Source organism: Pyxicephalus adspersus, chromosome 2 (assembly GCF_032062135.1).
Source record: "Pyxicephalus adspersus chromosome 2, UCB_Pads_2.0, whole genome shotgun sequence".
Taxonomy (NCBI): Eukaryota; Metazoa; Chordata; class Amphibia; order Anura; family Pyxicephalidae; genus Pyxicephalus; species Pyxicephalus adspersus.
This window is the reverse complement of record NC_092859.1, coordinates 115,949,825-115,965,506: the sequence shown is the minus strand read 5'-3', so window position 1 is coordinate 115,965,506 and position 15,682 is coordinate 115,949,825. Positions and strand designations below refer to the sequence as shown.

The 15,682-nt window shown below is 34.9% G+C and overlaps 1 protein-coding gene across 1 annotated transcript in view; it reads left to right on the top strand.

Moving 5' to 3' along the window:
• The window catches only part of SHANK3 (SH3 and multiple ankyrin repeat domains 3), a 181,501-nt gene that overhangs the window by 78,823 nt on the left and 86,996 nt on the right, over window positions 1–15,682 (top strand). The window contains exons 5-6 of the mRNA XM_072402006.1: window positions 5,785–5,988; window positions 6,949–7,020. Of these exons, the coding sequence (XP_072258107.1) occupies window positions 5,785–5,988; window positions 6,949–7,020 (276 nt within the window). The remainder of the gene's footprint in view (window positions 1–5,784; window positions 5,989–6,948; window positions 7,021–15,682) is intronic.

Below are 15,682 nucleotides of genomic sequence, written 5' to 3'. Positions count from 1 at the left end.
CTTCCCTTTGATTAATAAAGCCTACATTGAAGCAGATTCATATAGGAGCCTTCTTTTGTTTCTTCCTAATAAATAACTTCCAGTATGTGAATCATGTCATAATTGGCTTTACTTGAAGTTTGTTAAAAAATAAATAATGAGCACCAAATGTTCTGTGATACATGGAAGATTAATATATTTTAAGAACAATACGTGAATTTCAATGGAATAAGTCACAGACTACAAATTATACACTGGCAGTTGCTTGGGGTTGAACGTAAGATGGTGCCATTATCTTTACAGAATCGTAGGCAGTACTCAGGTTACAACACTATTGTCATCCTATTTAAATTTAGCATTGAAGGAAGTGAATTCTACTCTTTTTTTGAGTGTGGACTAACCACTCTTATGTTCACATGAACTTAATATTAGTATTATCAAGCAAACGTGACAGCTTTCAATTTGTAAATAACTTTAGTAAAGGCAACACGAAGAGAATTATCCATTATTTGCCTTACTCTAAATACTGTATGACAAAGCAGCTTTAAAAAACTTCACAATTGTTAGTGTTTCTTGGCATAATTTATGTTATGCAAAAATATTCTGTAAATTGGCAGAGTTTGCCCTGTAAATGGGCACTTTTTCTGCCCACAACATGTTCGTGACAAATGTGTTTAGCATGGGCACAACAAACCTGACACTCTTCAGTATAGCTTAAATTAGCTTAATGGGAAGCATTTGTCCGGACTACTTGCATTGTTCTGTTTTCTGAGACTGACAGGTACGCAGCATGCATGATTCCCACATGGATAAATTAAAACTGAACTCCATGCAAAAAGCTAAGTACACATATAGGAGCTTTCTTACCTGCCAAAGGATTTTTATTTATGTCTACCCATTCTTGGGACTTACACAATCCTTGCAGGTATCACAGCCAGCTTGATGACCTGGATTTTACTTTCTGCAGTTAAACAACACAGCACTTCCCTACCCCAGCTTGTGAAGGAGCCCAAACAAATGAGGGGATCTTTTTATATGCAGGATATCTGATTGGCCCCAAGTGCTGTTTCTCCCAATCTGAGTACCCTTGTAAAATTCATTACAAGAAGATTACATCAATTGAAATCCTGTTAATATACATTAGTTGTGATTAAAAATACATTTAATGTTTTTTTATGAAAACATAACTACAGACGGTTTATCACTTTTGTACTTGCCTCATTGAGCTTTGAATTTGAGCATTGTAAACAAAGTATATTCTGACTACAATAAATAATTTTCTTGACACAAAAAACCAAAACAAGATAACAAGATAAACATGTTACAAGTGCATTAAAAAAGTGTATACTGTGTATCTTGTCAAGTAATTAACCAATGGTCCATTGGTTTCTTGGCCCTCCCTGATACAAACTGTTATATAATTTAAAATACATATAAAACATATTTTAAAAATATATGTCTTTAGGGGAAAATTTCAGATTTAATGGTAACATCACTGCGTGGCCCTTCACATCTCTACCCTATGCGCTGGTCATCATTTCTGGTGGCATCGCTATTTTCTCTTTGGTTCCATGGGAATGGACTGTGGGCCATGTAGTGCTGGTGAATTAACCAGGACTGTTTCTTTTATAATTTTTAACTTTGTTAATTAAATGTTTTAATGTACAGTATTTTTTTTAAAAGTACTTTTTGGAAGCTTAAAATGTTATTTATTTCTCAGTAAGACATCATTTATAAAATGTGCAGCGTATTTTTATGCAATGGCACCCAGTTGCCTGGGTTGTGACATATCAATACACAAATTATTATTAATATATAGGATGTATATAGCACCAACATATTATGCAGCGCTGTGCAATAAATAGGGGTTGCAAAGGACAGATAGGTACAGACAGTGACACAGGAGGAGAGGACTCTGCCCAGAAGAGCTTACAATCTAGGAGGCAGGGGAAGACTCACACAATAGGGGAAGACTCACACAACATATTCACTGCCCTTGGCATTCTCACCCATTACCATGCATACCTCACTTAGTTGAAAAAGGAAGTTACACAGCCTCCATCACAGCCTTTTATGCATATCCATGAAGAGTCAACTATTTCTCTACATTATCATGTATCACCATACAAATCCACATTGCTTCCTGCATTGTCATGGATTGGTATGCCATACAATGTTTCAAAATCTCCATTGCCCTATTGGTAGTATTTATAGGTATGCAAGACACTTATTTGGGGGACCAGATATCTGCCTCATACTCACAAGATCTCAGTCATCGCACCCCATGACCCCCCAGTAAAACTGCTTCACCCACCACACCACAATACCTCCCAATATTTTTAAAATATGGCTAAACGGATAAAGAATACAATTTGGGCTAAAACAGGCTTCCTATTACCTGTTCAAGCAGCAGTCATAGAGTGCAGCAGCGTCTGCGTGCAGCTAGGATACAGACTGCTGGGAAGAAAGATTAGTTATTTCAGAAAGGACTTCATTAGATGTAGATGCCTGATGTCTAGCCTAGAGAGCACTGCCTTGCATTGAAGAGCTTATAGAACAGCCAAAAGAGAGCAGCAGGCCAGGACAGTATGGATGTTACCCATTGGGCGTGGCACACAAGTCCATCAGCTAGGAAATTAGTCATGGATAATAGAGTGAGGGAATTCTTATAAAAAGGTTAGAAAGGAGAAATGCTGCATCAAAATTCAGGACTGCATGTGATCCACACCAGTTCAGAACCCTGCTGGATATCTAATTGCTAGGTAAAAACCAGTGACAGAAAGACACATAGAACTAAACTTCAAGCTTTTATGTGTGGGCATACCTTGTCATTCTAGCCTTAGTTTCCCACTAGCTCTTGGTTCTCCTCAAGGTACCTCAGTCATGAAGGACCACAATGCATGTTAAAATAAATACAAAAGCTTAACAAGGAATCTCTAAACTTTTCAGTAAAGTTATATAAACGATTCTCATAGAAAGTATGTACTGTATGTTAACAGGTATCCAACCAAAACAAATTTGTGCATCTGGGTGCTTGGTAGTGTTGGTCAAATATCTCACTATTCGATTCAACAGCTATTCGATCGAATAGGAGGATATTGATTGGGTGATCGAATGCTGAATTCGAACACCATTAAAGTCAATAGTGGGAAAATTCGGGTTATTTTTCGGGACTGTGAAGAACTGCAAGAGCAATCGGGAGCAGATCAGGGTTTACCTTTCCTCAGCCAATCACAGAGCACTAGAGGTGATGAATGGGGAGACTTGTCCCCATTTAACCTCTAGTGACCTGGGGATCCCACACTGACAGGAGGATTCCCACAGCTGCACAGAATCATCTTGTCATTGTGGGATAACCTGTAAAAAAATAAAAGTTTGTTACACAAATCACACACATTCAATAAATTACTTTAAAATATTTTTTTTAACACCTTTTTTTCACACTAATTTGTGCAGTCGACTCCCGTGATTTTTGGATCGGGTCTATCTGTACACCCATATTTGGGTCGAATATAAGGACAACCCGAATTCGAGCACCAACACTTGGTGCTCTCAAAATGTACCATCAGCCATATACAGAGAGCCATATACATCTAGTGAATAGTTCTTGTAGCTCTAATAAGTATAAAGCTTCAATACTGTTTACAGGGTTTATAGCAAGTCCAAGAGTACAACTTCCTTATGTAGCTGAAAGCTTGCCAAATTGTGAAAACTGGTTTAGGAACTGGTATAACATTGTGTGATGGTGAAAGTGGTCGCCAGAAGCCGTAGGTAGCCATCTTTTGGTTCTATAAACCATCCCATAGGGTTCCACAATCTACCAGACAACTTTGAGCATTTTCATATCTAATTGCTTGGGTATTGCTTGGTTGACAATGTGCTGGTTCCCGGGAAATCTAGTTAAATTACTATAAAGAACCTTATATTCCTTGTGACTTCAAGATGACAGAGAAACCAAATACTGTACCAGTTCAATTTAGGGCGTGTAGATTCAGAAAAAGTTACATATTATACTGTTGCTTGGAATATTGAACACATGTAGCATGCTTAGAGGTTTGTATTCCAAATTTGCTTAATGGTTATGGTGCAACATACAGGCAGTACATTGTTGATCTTTTACAGGCGAATATATTACATTATTAACCTTCCAAGATATAAATTCTTTTATTAGAGGGCTCTGCTTGAATGTTTAGGCTTTTTAGGGTTGCTCTTTTATGGTGTATGCTTTTTCATTTGCTGTTTTGTTTTATTGTTTAATAAAAAAAAAATATTCTCTCTTATGAAATGGATACTGGGTGATATTTTTCAGTGCCACAAAGTGATTTATACAGTGCATTTTCTGGTCATATCTATTTATCACCCTGCATTGGGAAAATTAAAGGACATTTTGGGTTAATAAATGAAGTTTGTTTATATAATTTTATTTATTTATATATACAGATTTAGTCCAGTGGTTTTCATTCTATTCTTTTGTTGAGGGTGGACACTTTTTGTATAAATTGCTTTATATTTGGTAAATTAATCTCTCATCTACGGTAAAGTTGTAGGAACATCTTTAGTGCCTGATTTTATTGTTGTGCTCCCCTGATTGACTTTTCAGTGTGTCTTTTGTAAGCAAATCTTATATAATATAAATATATTATATATTTGATAATAAAGGCCACCAGCTAAAATATTCTCTTAGTTATGGATATAAGTTGTGGAACCTCTTTTAGCTTTGCTGTTTATTTTGACATCTCTGTCAATGGGGCAAAATATGAGAAAATATTCTTATCAGACCTTGTATCTGTGTTGTTGATTTTAAATTGTTTGACTTAATGACATAATTGACATATGTTTCCACTATTAGTAGTGTGCCTCTAAAATTCTTCTTATCCTACTCAAGAACTTAAAACTTTGTCACTTTATATGGCCCTAACATTGGACATATTTTTTCCTATTAAGTATTTGTGTTCTAAGTAACTTGTAAGTATAACACTTACAAGAGTATATTACCTCTGAGAGATCAAAGTACTCTACTTAAAGATGCTTTTATCTACTTTTCTTTCAAGAAGGCTGAAATCAGTGTTTAGGCATTATTCAGGATCAGCATTTACTTCCTGGAGATGGTGGCTCAGAAATAATACAGCCTACATCTTGGACCCTGAGCAGTTCTTGGCTGTGCCTACATATGTCTTACACAGATCAACTCAAAAGAGATGAAATATGCCATTGTATTTACCTTGTGTTTTGTCTTTTAAGGTTTATAAAATTGATAAGGTTGAAGTCCAATCATTAAGGCGGCGGTGGCTGGGAAAATCCTTCCTCCTACCTGCAGCAAGTTGATGACCTTATCCCCACCATAGGCAAAATCACTGGTCTGAAGCTCGGGAAAGACTTTTTAAAATAATAATTTATTTTTCTTCACTCACTGTAAAATAACTAATTCCAAAGCCAAAAAATAATTTTGTACAGGTCTAAGAGATGTTACTGGTTTGTAACTAGTACAAACAAAGGAATGAAGTCTTATTTTTTAGCTATGCAGTGCCAAACTTAAGCTGCCTGCTTATCATTTTGGAGTATAAAGATAAAAACAAGGATATCCTGTATAAAAGTGAGTTCCTACGATTAAATTATTCAGAAGTTTGGGAAGGGATTTGATAAAATCTATGGCTATGATTCAAAACTATGTGACAGTTTACAATCTATATGAACAAATCATTTACATGCTTCTGTAATGTTTACTGTGTTCAAACACTTCTCTTTGTTTTCTTCTACAAAAAACTGACTCATTGCTTTGTTTTTTTTTTTTTGTATGTTTCTTAGAAGTGCCTCCGGCTCAATCCTGATGCTCCAGTTTGGGTGTCCAAACAGCGTATCCTGTGCACGCTCAACCACAGCCTGAAGGACGTTCTGAATTATGGGCTCTTCCAGCCAGCTTTTAATGGCAGAGCTGGTAAATTCCTTGACGAAGAACGCCTGCTACGGGAATACCCACCATCTCTGGCCACACCTGTACCATATTTGGAGGTAAACCAGAATTTCACTTCTGGACTATTATTTTTGTTGATACAAGGATGTAGGAGAAAGGAAATGGTATATATGAGTGCCAGAGTGTCATAATCATTTACTGTACATAGATATAACCAGATAGGGAAGATGCTGATCTTCATAATTTGAACAGGGCTTCTAGAACATGCAAACAGCATTAGATAAAGTAAGATACATTTCTGCTGTATTTATTAATCTTAAAAAATAATATCAGCACATTTACGTTTCAAATGTTGACAGGGTATCTTATTTGTCCTATGTTTAGACATAATTTTAAAGCAAAATTCACTTAACTCCTGTAATATTTATGAGTCAAATTATCTCTTATTTGTAAAGGCTATGGTACAAGACTCTGATATAACTCTAAAATCTAACATGTGATTGGTCACTATAAGCCTGGTATACATGTTAGACATTTAAATGATGATAATCAAAAACCATGTGAAATTCACTTGAATTCATGTATAACTGCAACAGACCAAAAATACTAAGATTGGTCTGGTTACAAAGCCAGAGATTTGATTTAGTTGTGTACAGGTTAAGAATGAAGATATAGACATGAAAGTAGTCTGAAAAGTCAAGTATGTCTGGGGAATACTGCTTGAGATAAAACAAAGTTATTGGTACAGAAAATAGGACTAGAGCAGATCACTTCACATGATAAAAACAACAAAATATGGTAAAATAAGGTAACTTAATACACGTGTAGCTATTCGAGTAACTTGCTTTGCAAAATTCCTTTTTTTACCAAAGCAAAGAAAGATGTTACAAGTACACACAACACAACAGATGTTCCTCAATAAACCAATACATTTTAGCAATTTAGTCAGAGCAGAGAGTTTATTGGAAATGAGTGGGTGAAGTGCAGAGTATTTAACAGCAACTAGTGTGTCATTGCCAGTGTTCTTGTGTGACTTTACAATTACATTTTTTCCTCAGTTTCGCTATAAAAGAAGAGTATATACACAAACGTTACTGGATGACAAACAGTTTGCAAAACTTCACACCAAAGTAAGTAGATATAATCATTTTAACTTACAAAAAATATTTGTTAAAGACACTATAGGCGCTATTTATAAAACATGGAATCTGCCATTCCCTGGTTGGAATCAATTACTGCCATTGAAACTGATTCCCTGTTTTATAAATAGAGCTATAAATATGTTACTTTATTTCCTTTAGTATATAATGGCTAAGCAAAGTACCAGAGGAAACAATAATAATGGAGAAAAGGTATTGCTATTTGCTATATACCACAATGTAACTACACTACAGCTATTGTTTGGAGGGCCATTCCTAAAATGCGGGCTGCTGTGATGGAGATGAAGGGGCTGGTGACTTTGACAGTTCAAATTAAAGGGATATATAATTTTGGCTTCTGGTTGTCTGGAAGATGTGGCCACAAGTGCATGGTGTATCACTTTATAACTATTTTAAAAAAGGTAGGTAGAAGCAAAAGCTGTTTTATAAGTGACTTCAGTGATTTGTCATTGAAAACCACTATGCTACTTTTTTTTGTACAGCTCTTCTGTATGGAATGCAAGACATTTTGTGGAATTGCATATTAAAAGCATCCTGTATAGTTACACTGAAAAGAAAAAATTACTTTTAAAAATGATATTATTTAAAAGTTTATTCTAAATTTTAAAAACAAATTCTACCAGTATCATTTAGGATACTGGAAGCGGGCTAATGGTATGATTTAATGGTATTGTCTAAAGAACTTGATCCTAAACTACGGCATGCTTGAAGATTTACCAGTATAAAAACATATATCTATGTCACTTTTCATAGGCGTTAAATCAATAATCAAACACTGTTCAATTTCCACATTAGGTAGTGTCCTACTATAATATAATATATAAAAACGGGTTCCTCCAATAAATAGAATAAAGTTTGTGGAAAATGTTGATAAAAATGCTCAACTACTCTGTAGGTATGCATAATACTATAAATTTAGGCAGCATGGTGGCTAAGTGGTTATTGCTTTTGCCTTGCAGCACTAAAGTCCCAGGTTCACATCTCAGCCATGACACTGAAGCCTCAAGTTTGTGTATTCTCATAACTATGTATTACTAAAATGTCAGTGCTATATAAATGTATGATAATAAAATATGACACAGCACCCTCCATCTATTCTACATTCCTACACAATGCCCTCTCCTACATTGAACCTTACAGAGTATACAGATCAATCTAATATTCACCATTGTAACATTCCATGCACAAAGAGATAAAAGGTTTTGTTTGTGTTAAATGTCTTTAATATAGTAAAAGCTAAGAAGCCATAACAAAAGTCATAGTAAAGCAAAAGTTTTCTCCAGTGCCCCTAGTCCTGTAGTTGTGTGATATCTGGTAATGTTCATTAGGAATTAGTTATTCTGTGGGTATATACCTTACAATGTGGAAATATATTCACCACTATTTTTGTTTTTGGAAGGAAATAACTTTTTGAAAAAACATAAATAGCGGAAGTTAAATATTAGTTTTTTTGTAAGCAGTCATTTTCTGGCTCTTTATAAACCATTCCTTACTGTTTTTTAATGCTGTCTCTTAATAAAATAGTCAAGGACTCCTTCTAAAGCTCAATATGCATAGCAGAAAATATTTGTTCTGTGTTTCCATGTGTAGATGACAAATCCAACCCCTAATACTATTTTCTTGTGTATTGGGACAGACATGAGGCGATGGCTCCTCACTAGATCACCAACTAAAAAAAAAGACCCAACAAAAGTTTTACCTTCTCTTCCCTCTAAAAAAGGAAAAAAAGGGTTTTGCTTAGAGTTGTGCTTTAACCCCTACAACCTGACAACCCCCTCACCTCAGCCGCTGTAGTAAGTTCCCTGTTAGTCTACGAACACACGTGCAATAATTATAATTGAAAAGGATCTTTCACAATCCTTTCCAAGGACAAACAACTCTACGATGCATGAACGAGTGTTGTACATACAGAATCGTTCTGCTCTATGGAGAGAGGAGAACGACGAAGTGGCATCCTGCTGCACATCTTTCATTTTGATTGATTGTCATCCATGTATCTGCCAGGCTAGTTGTTCAAACGATGAGCACTATACACATGCCAGATTCTCGTCTGATATCAGCCCTGAGACGATTATTGGACAAGAACCATTGCATGTATGTATGTAGCCTTAGTGGAGGCTGCTTGTTTGCAGCTGCAGCACTCTCTGATCTGCAAGAGGGGCTGGAATAAATGATCAGTAATCACTCTTTTATGTAGAAATGATCTGGTCATCCATGCCTGACTCTCTGTTCCTCCTGCTCCCTCCATTCACCTGGCTTATCCTTCCTGATCTCCTGCTGAAACTGAACCTGGTTTAGAGCTGTCAAAATCCCAGCACAACAGCTGAGTATACATGCAGATCTAGGATTGCCTGCCTGCAGTCTGCTTGGACTATTGGAAGATGATGTGTACATAAATATATGTACATTACTCTCACATAGCCCACTTGTAATAAAATAAAAAAATGCTCATATACAAACACAGTCACGATTAATGTCTCTATATAAACATCTTTTAAGAGAAGCACTTTTAGGGCTGTATTTTTTACTGTGAAAAAAACAAAATATCTACAAATCTAAAATATATTATGGACCTACAGAACTGAAGTAGGTATTTATCCCTGCACATGTTTGGGCTGCCTGTACATTGGATAAACAGAAGAAATTCATTTAGCAAAGGTATTACATTTTGCACCTTAGCAGTCTTCCTTAATCTGCTAGAAATCAATTTACATATAAACAATTATTTAGTGAACAGTAAAGATCATATAGCCCTGCAATGAACAAATGAACCATAAGGCTTAAAGGAAATATGGTGCTTAGGTTTACTGTAGAATTAACCCCCCACATGCAGCCACACATCTCCCAAGAATAGGCAATTAAACGACATCTGACTGGAAGATTCAAATGATTACACCCACACAGCAATTCAGTCATATAGAAATGTTGCTGAAAGGACTGCAACAATAACAGATTTCACCTGTGAACATGAACTGGACTGAGGCTAATTGGGGGTCTTAAATAACAATCATCATGGGTAAGAAATCCTGTTTTCTCAAAAAAGTATTTCTAGTACAGTCATATAATCAGCTCTGTGAGTTCATTCATTTTATATAGCCTCATAGGGCATTGGTTTAGCCATTCAGCACTTTCAACAGGCTGAGTAACCAGATCAATTCGCAGATATCTGTATAGCAGAAAGAAGCCACTTAAAATGTGAACATTAAAATATACTTAAGACATTTAAGTGATGATTGTTTTTTAATAAACGTACTAGTCACAATTACATTTAATTTATATAACTGTATAGTATTAAAGTGCAGTTGCATTCATTAATTTACAGTTTAGGTATGTTATTGTAGTATTAAAGCCTGCAAGTATTAACATTTTATTTAAAGAGACATTGTGTTAAAAATAAAAATGCAAATAATAGTAGTAATAATCATATTTTTCATTTATGTGATTGTAATTGGATCTGGTTCCAAATTATGCATCCTCCTGAAACTAGACAGGGATTCAATCCAAATATATGGCCCCCCAAAAAGCTGAATAGAAAGTGTTGCTATACTTTGTCAGATGAAAACAATTCAGCGATGTGGACATCAAGAGCAAATATGACATTTTCTGGACATAAAGCTCAGATTAGAAAGAACATCTAATAGTAAAGTTCCACATGATACATTAAAGTATACTGGCCTTTATTTTTATTAGGTGCATATCACACTTTTTTTTTAGAAATTTTTGGTTTGACAGTCTTTTATCCCTGTCTTAACTTGATGTCACAAACCTGCCCAACTGAGGAAGCTGTATTACCAAACATGATTGTGCCTACACTCTTACCAAACACGTTCTGCCATTACTGACTTTACGTGGGGTACATGGGGCAATATGCTAGGGAAATAAATTCTCCTAGCAATCCTTGCACTGGCTGTTTCTTCCCCTTTAGGACTGTTCAAATTATTGGGCTTTTGCTTTGCTGCTCGCCACAGTGGGATGTCGCGGGGCCCCATTAGTAAGTTTTGCACTGAGCCCACTGTTGGGTGTGTCGAAGTAGTGGGACAATCACAAGAGCTGAAAATACTTCTAGTGAAGTTATGTACAGAGCCAGTGTGTGCAGATCACCTCTATTTTTGTCATTGTTGTTATATTTAAAAATAGGTCATTTTTATTTCTTTTTGTTATTTTAATACAAACCCAGCTAGCTGCAAAATAAATGAGAAGGCCAATTTATAATAACATTAAGATAAAATATTGCTATTCTAAAACGGTAAATGTATCAACGCATTATTATTATTTTTACTGAAATTGAATTACCCCTTAATTTCTTACAATTCTCTTATACATCATCTTTTATAACAGACAAGAACATGTTTTTTCAGAAATAAAATTGAGGGTATATTGTTTCCAGATGAGAAATGAATAATGCTTACTAAAATCCTTTCAATGGCTCATGCTGGCCAAAGGATCCACTGAGACAGGATTGCTAAAAGATCATTTGTCATTTTTTATGAAGCCACTCATTGGCCATACTAGTGAAAACTTGCTCCCACGCTGCTCTTTTACAGTTAAGTAAGATTACATCATTATGGGCGAGTAAGGGGGAACTACATAAGTTAAATGACTGCCCCACCCTGGTAATTTTGCCACTGGCAATACATATCTTGTCTGGCACTACCTTTAAATTGAGTTTAATATTGCTTTAAAATAACATGGTGTTCTCTACTAACCCAAATGGATTGTGTTAAATAGGGTAATTTTTTTAAAGGTAAGAAGTATGCATATATTTGTTTAAATAAAAATCAAGCTGTTATTTTATTTAACAATTATTTTCTATACTTATTGCAATTCGTGTAAAACTTTGAACCTTTAATTAGTTTATTTAACTTTATATGTGGATTATAATCCTTGGTATAAATTTAACATAGAACAAGGAACATAAAAATAACTCACAAGACTAAACAATTACAATCAGTGGAAAACATGAAAGGAAGGAACTCAAGGTCTCTAGAGTGAAGGAGGAGACTGCAAAAAGTGAAAAATTCTAAAGGGGTGTGTCTGGTGACTTAATATTCTATTTTTTTTGTGTGTAATCTTTGATGTAATCACTGAGTACGTGGTTTAGTATTGTTGTCGTATACATCATAACATCTTTTTATGACAGGTTATATTGGGAATGAGAATTGTTTTACTTTTAGAGTGTTTATGCTAATGATGTACCTTCATACAATTCAAGTCCCTTTTAAACTTTTTTCATTATTATTTACCCTTCAAGCCACCATCCATTTTAACTAATAAATTTGATTAAGCTTTCTGTCCTTTATGACTATTTTAAAGGTCGTTATCACACAATGTTTCTATTTAAAGAAAACCAAACATGTTGAGTTCAACCCCAAATTTAAACTGATTGTAGGAATCTTAGGCAGCACAATACTTGTTCCCCGCTAAATGGGGTTATCATGCGTGCTTTATAATAGTTAATGGGAAGCCAGTTAAATTTTGTTAGAAGCAATCTGATTTAAACAGTAGGTCTGAAGTAGCAATAAAGAGCTCTGCCATGGAATGCCTATACACATGACATGGCTTTTTAAGGCTTGTTTGTTTAGGTTCATGTAAATAGAACAGCACATACAATTTGTCATAATTGTTTCCTGTTCCTCCTTCAGCGTTCTCCTGATAATTTCTTCCCACTTGTTCTTAGATTAGTGACTTGTATTGTCACAGACTTTGAATCGTAGGTGAGAAAAGGAAAAAATTGTGCTCTGATTTATTGCTGCTTCGAGCATTGTGCTATTTTCCCTGATGTATTATGTGATTATGTGTAGGTATACAGTATGGGTAGAGATTGGCATCTTATATTACAGCATGATGTACCAGCAAATAACTGTGTGGAGTAATTTAAATGCTTTAAATAATACATGAGGATACTAGACAAAAAGTACAATATGCATGAGTTTATTGTACAAGCATCTAACAAAAAGAAGCCTGTGATATAAATATATATAAAGGCAAACACTGATGACCTCCTGCTGAAATCGCAAGATGTCTGTTTCTGGTTCTAAATGATTCTATGAGTTGCTGACCTGCAGCAATCTTTATCTTTCTTAACTTAGTCTTCAATCTTCAGTTTATAGCTTGAGTTATATGTTTAGTAGTCTCTCTGAATTGCTTGTTATGCTCAAGAGCTTCTAATTCATTACCTCTTTTTCTAATATGATATATATGATTAATTTTGGTATATATTTAGGGTAGGGGTTATTTCAAGAAAATCCTCTTTTGGACAGTCTGATATCACTGGTGATAGAAATTCTTTTTTGGCACATTCAGTGATTGTCTAGCATTTATTACCAGGATTCCAAGATTTATGCAGTACCAAGATTCAACAAGATTTATGCAGGAACATATATACAGCTTCTTTTAAAATAAACTCACGTTATGTATTTTTATCAAAGGCCCCTTTTATTAGTAGCCAGATAATAATATTTTTTAGAGCATATTAATCTTCTTATGAGTTTATTTTAGACATTCCCATTTCCTAAATAAAGCACAGATCTTTGTTATTAAAGATTATTTTTGTTTAATCAATCCATACAATTTTAGAGCAAATACTGGGTCGGTCCGCCTCCAACCTGATGTGAATGTCTCAACATGCTCCTTGGAAGGCAATATCTACCCCACTTTATCATATGCCTAGCTAGAAAAGTTTAGTTTTTATCTTCCATAAATGTAAAGAAAATGACTAAATAAAAATGGGAGAACATCTAACTTTAATGCCAGCTAAAGAGCTATACAAAGTTCAATTATTAGGTTTAGGTCCACTTTGAGAGCAATCCAGAATCTTTATCTTTTAGGCCAATGCAACTCCTCCAGGGCCATATACAGGTCAAGATTATTATATAAACAGAGCATGCTCTGACACTTTGTGGACCACAGCTTACTAAATTCATTGTGGGCTTGTAGAGAAATACTAAATTCCAGTTTTCAAAGACATGGGTTGGACAGCCTTGTCTTAGGTATTTAACTAAAGATTATGGTGAACCTAGACTTTGTTTGGGGTGCCATCTGACCCTTGTATTTCTCCATTCGCCTGGTATGATATCTGTAAGCCATAAACATAAACAATCAGAAGGATGTTGCAGGACGCCTGCAAATATTGGTTCTGTCTCTCCCAGTCCAAGATCCAGTGTAAAGAGCATTATAAAAGTTTGATATTAGGTCAAATTAAAGTATTTATGCTAGCTACATTTAATTATATTCAACATGTATTGCATCAGTTTGTGTTACATTTTTTAAATTGGGTAGCATTTGTATGTAAATTGATTTGTTTATTCCTGTGGCATACCCAAAAATCTTCACTGGCTACCAATAACAAGTCATTTTTAATGTCCTATTGCTCAAGAGATTAGTTTTCATAGCCCTTAACCATAGTTAGTAATAGGGATGTTAGGTATGAATAATTCAAGAATTTAGGCTGTTCACTTAGCAAAGGGTATTATTACTCTATAAGGTAAGTGTTGCTAACTTCAGCCATCCAATTATAGTATGTGCAAGTAAATATCGCTTTTTTTTTACATTTTCTTGCACGTGATTGGGTTCTTTTTTTTTACCACATTCACTTAGCTAACTGAATTAACACTTGCAAAGGGACAGGGAAAGGTGAACACTATTGACTGTAAAACGTTGAACCCTGTCCAGATTTGCAGCTTTTTTTTTAAATGTGAATATACCATCAGGTTTTTCTTACAGGCTCATTTAGTGGGGCAAACTGCATAGTAAACTGTGCACATTCAGCCATAGAAAACAATCACTATTAATCATCTACTAATTTATTAATTAAGGTGTAATGTAAATAGCTTCTATAGGTTTCTGAACTTTGCAGTTGGTTTGGCAGTGAATCTATACATATCCCAATGTGCCTTTGTCTGGGCTTCTACTGAGTCATCTCACTAATGACTATTAGACATTTTTCCTTTAAAGGAAGATCCATGACAAATTGACTTTTTCTATCATTTATTCGTAGAGCTTTTATTTTTCTTTCAACCATAATTGATGTGTTTTAGTTGTGCTGTGCAATCATATTTCTATGTTTTTTAAAGATTAGGACAAAATTTTAAAAATATAATGAAAATGTTATCCACACAGACTAGTGTTCATTAGGTGCTCAAATCACATTCTGCATCTTTGAAATGCAGGGCCAGCCAACCTAATCTTCAATTCTGTGATATTGCTGAAAGCACAGGTATATGAATCAATGCTTGTATTCTGCTTCATTCATCTCAGCATTGCTGCACATGTGCTTCACAGCAGCCCTTTTCTGCTCAAGTGGAGCAAAACTTCTACAAATGTCAGTTCTACAATCAGTGTATAAAGAGGCACCACTGCTGCATATAGAAGAAAGTATATGAACAGTTGGTAATAACCAAGCAAGGGGGCAACCACCGATTTTTACGTAATATGTAACAGTTGGCCTGTTGAAATGCAGATAAGTGTTTTACAGTTTTTCTCTTTCAAACAAATGCAAATACTTTATTGTAAAACATTCCAAATTGACTGATCATGAGTATACTGAACATACTGTATATGCATCCTCAGAAGATACAGTTTATATGTTATAAGAACATTTTTTGTGATTGTTCAGTGATAAATAGGAAGTTTA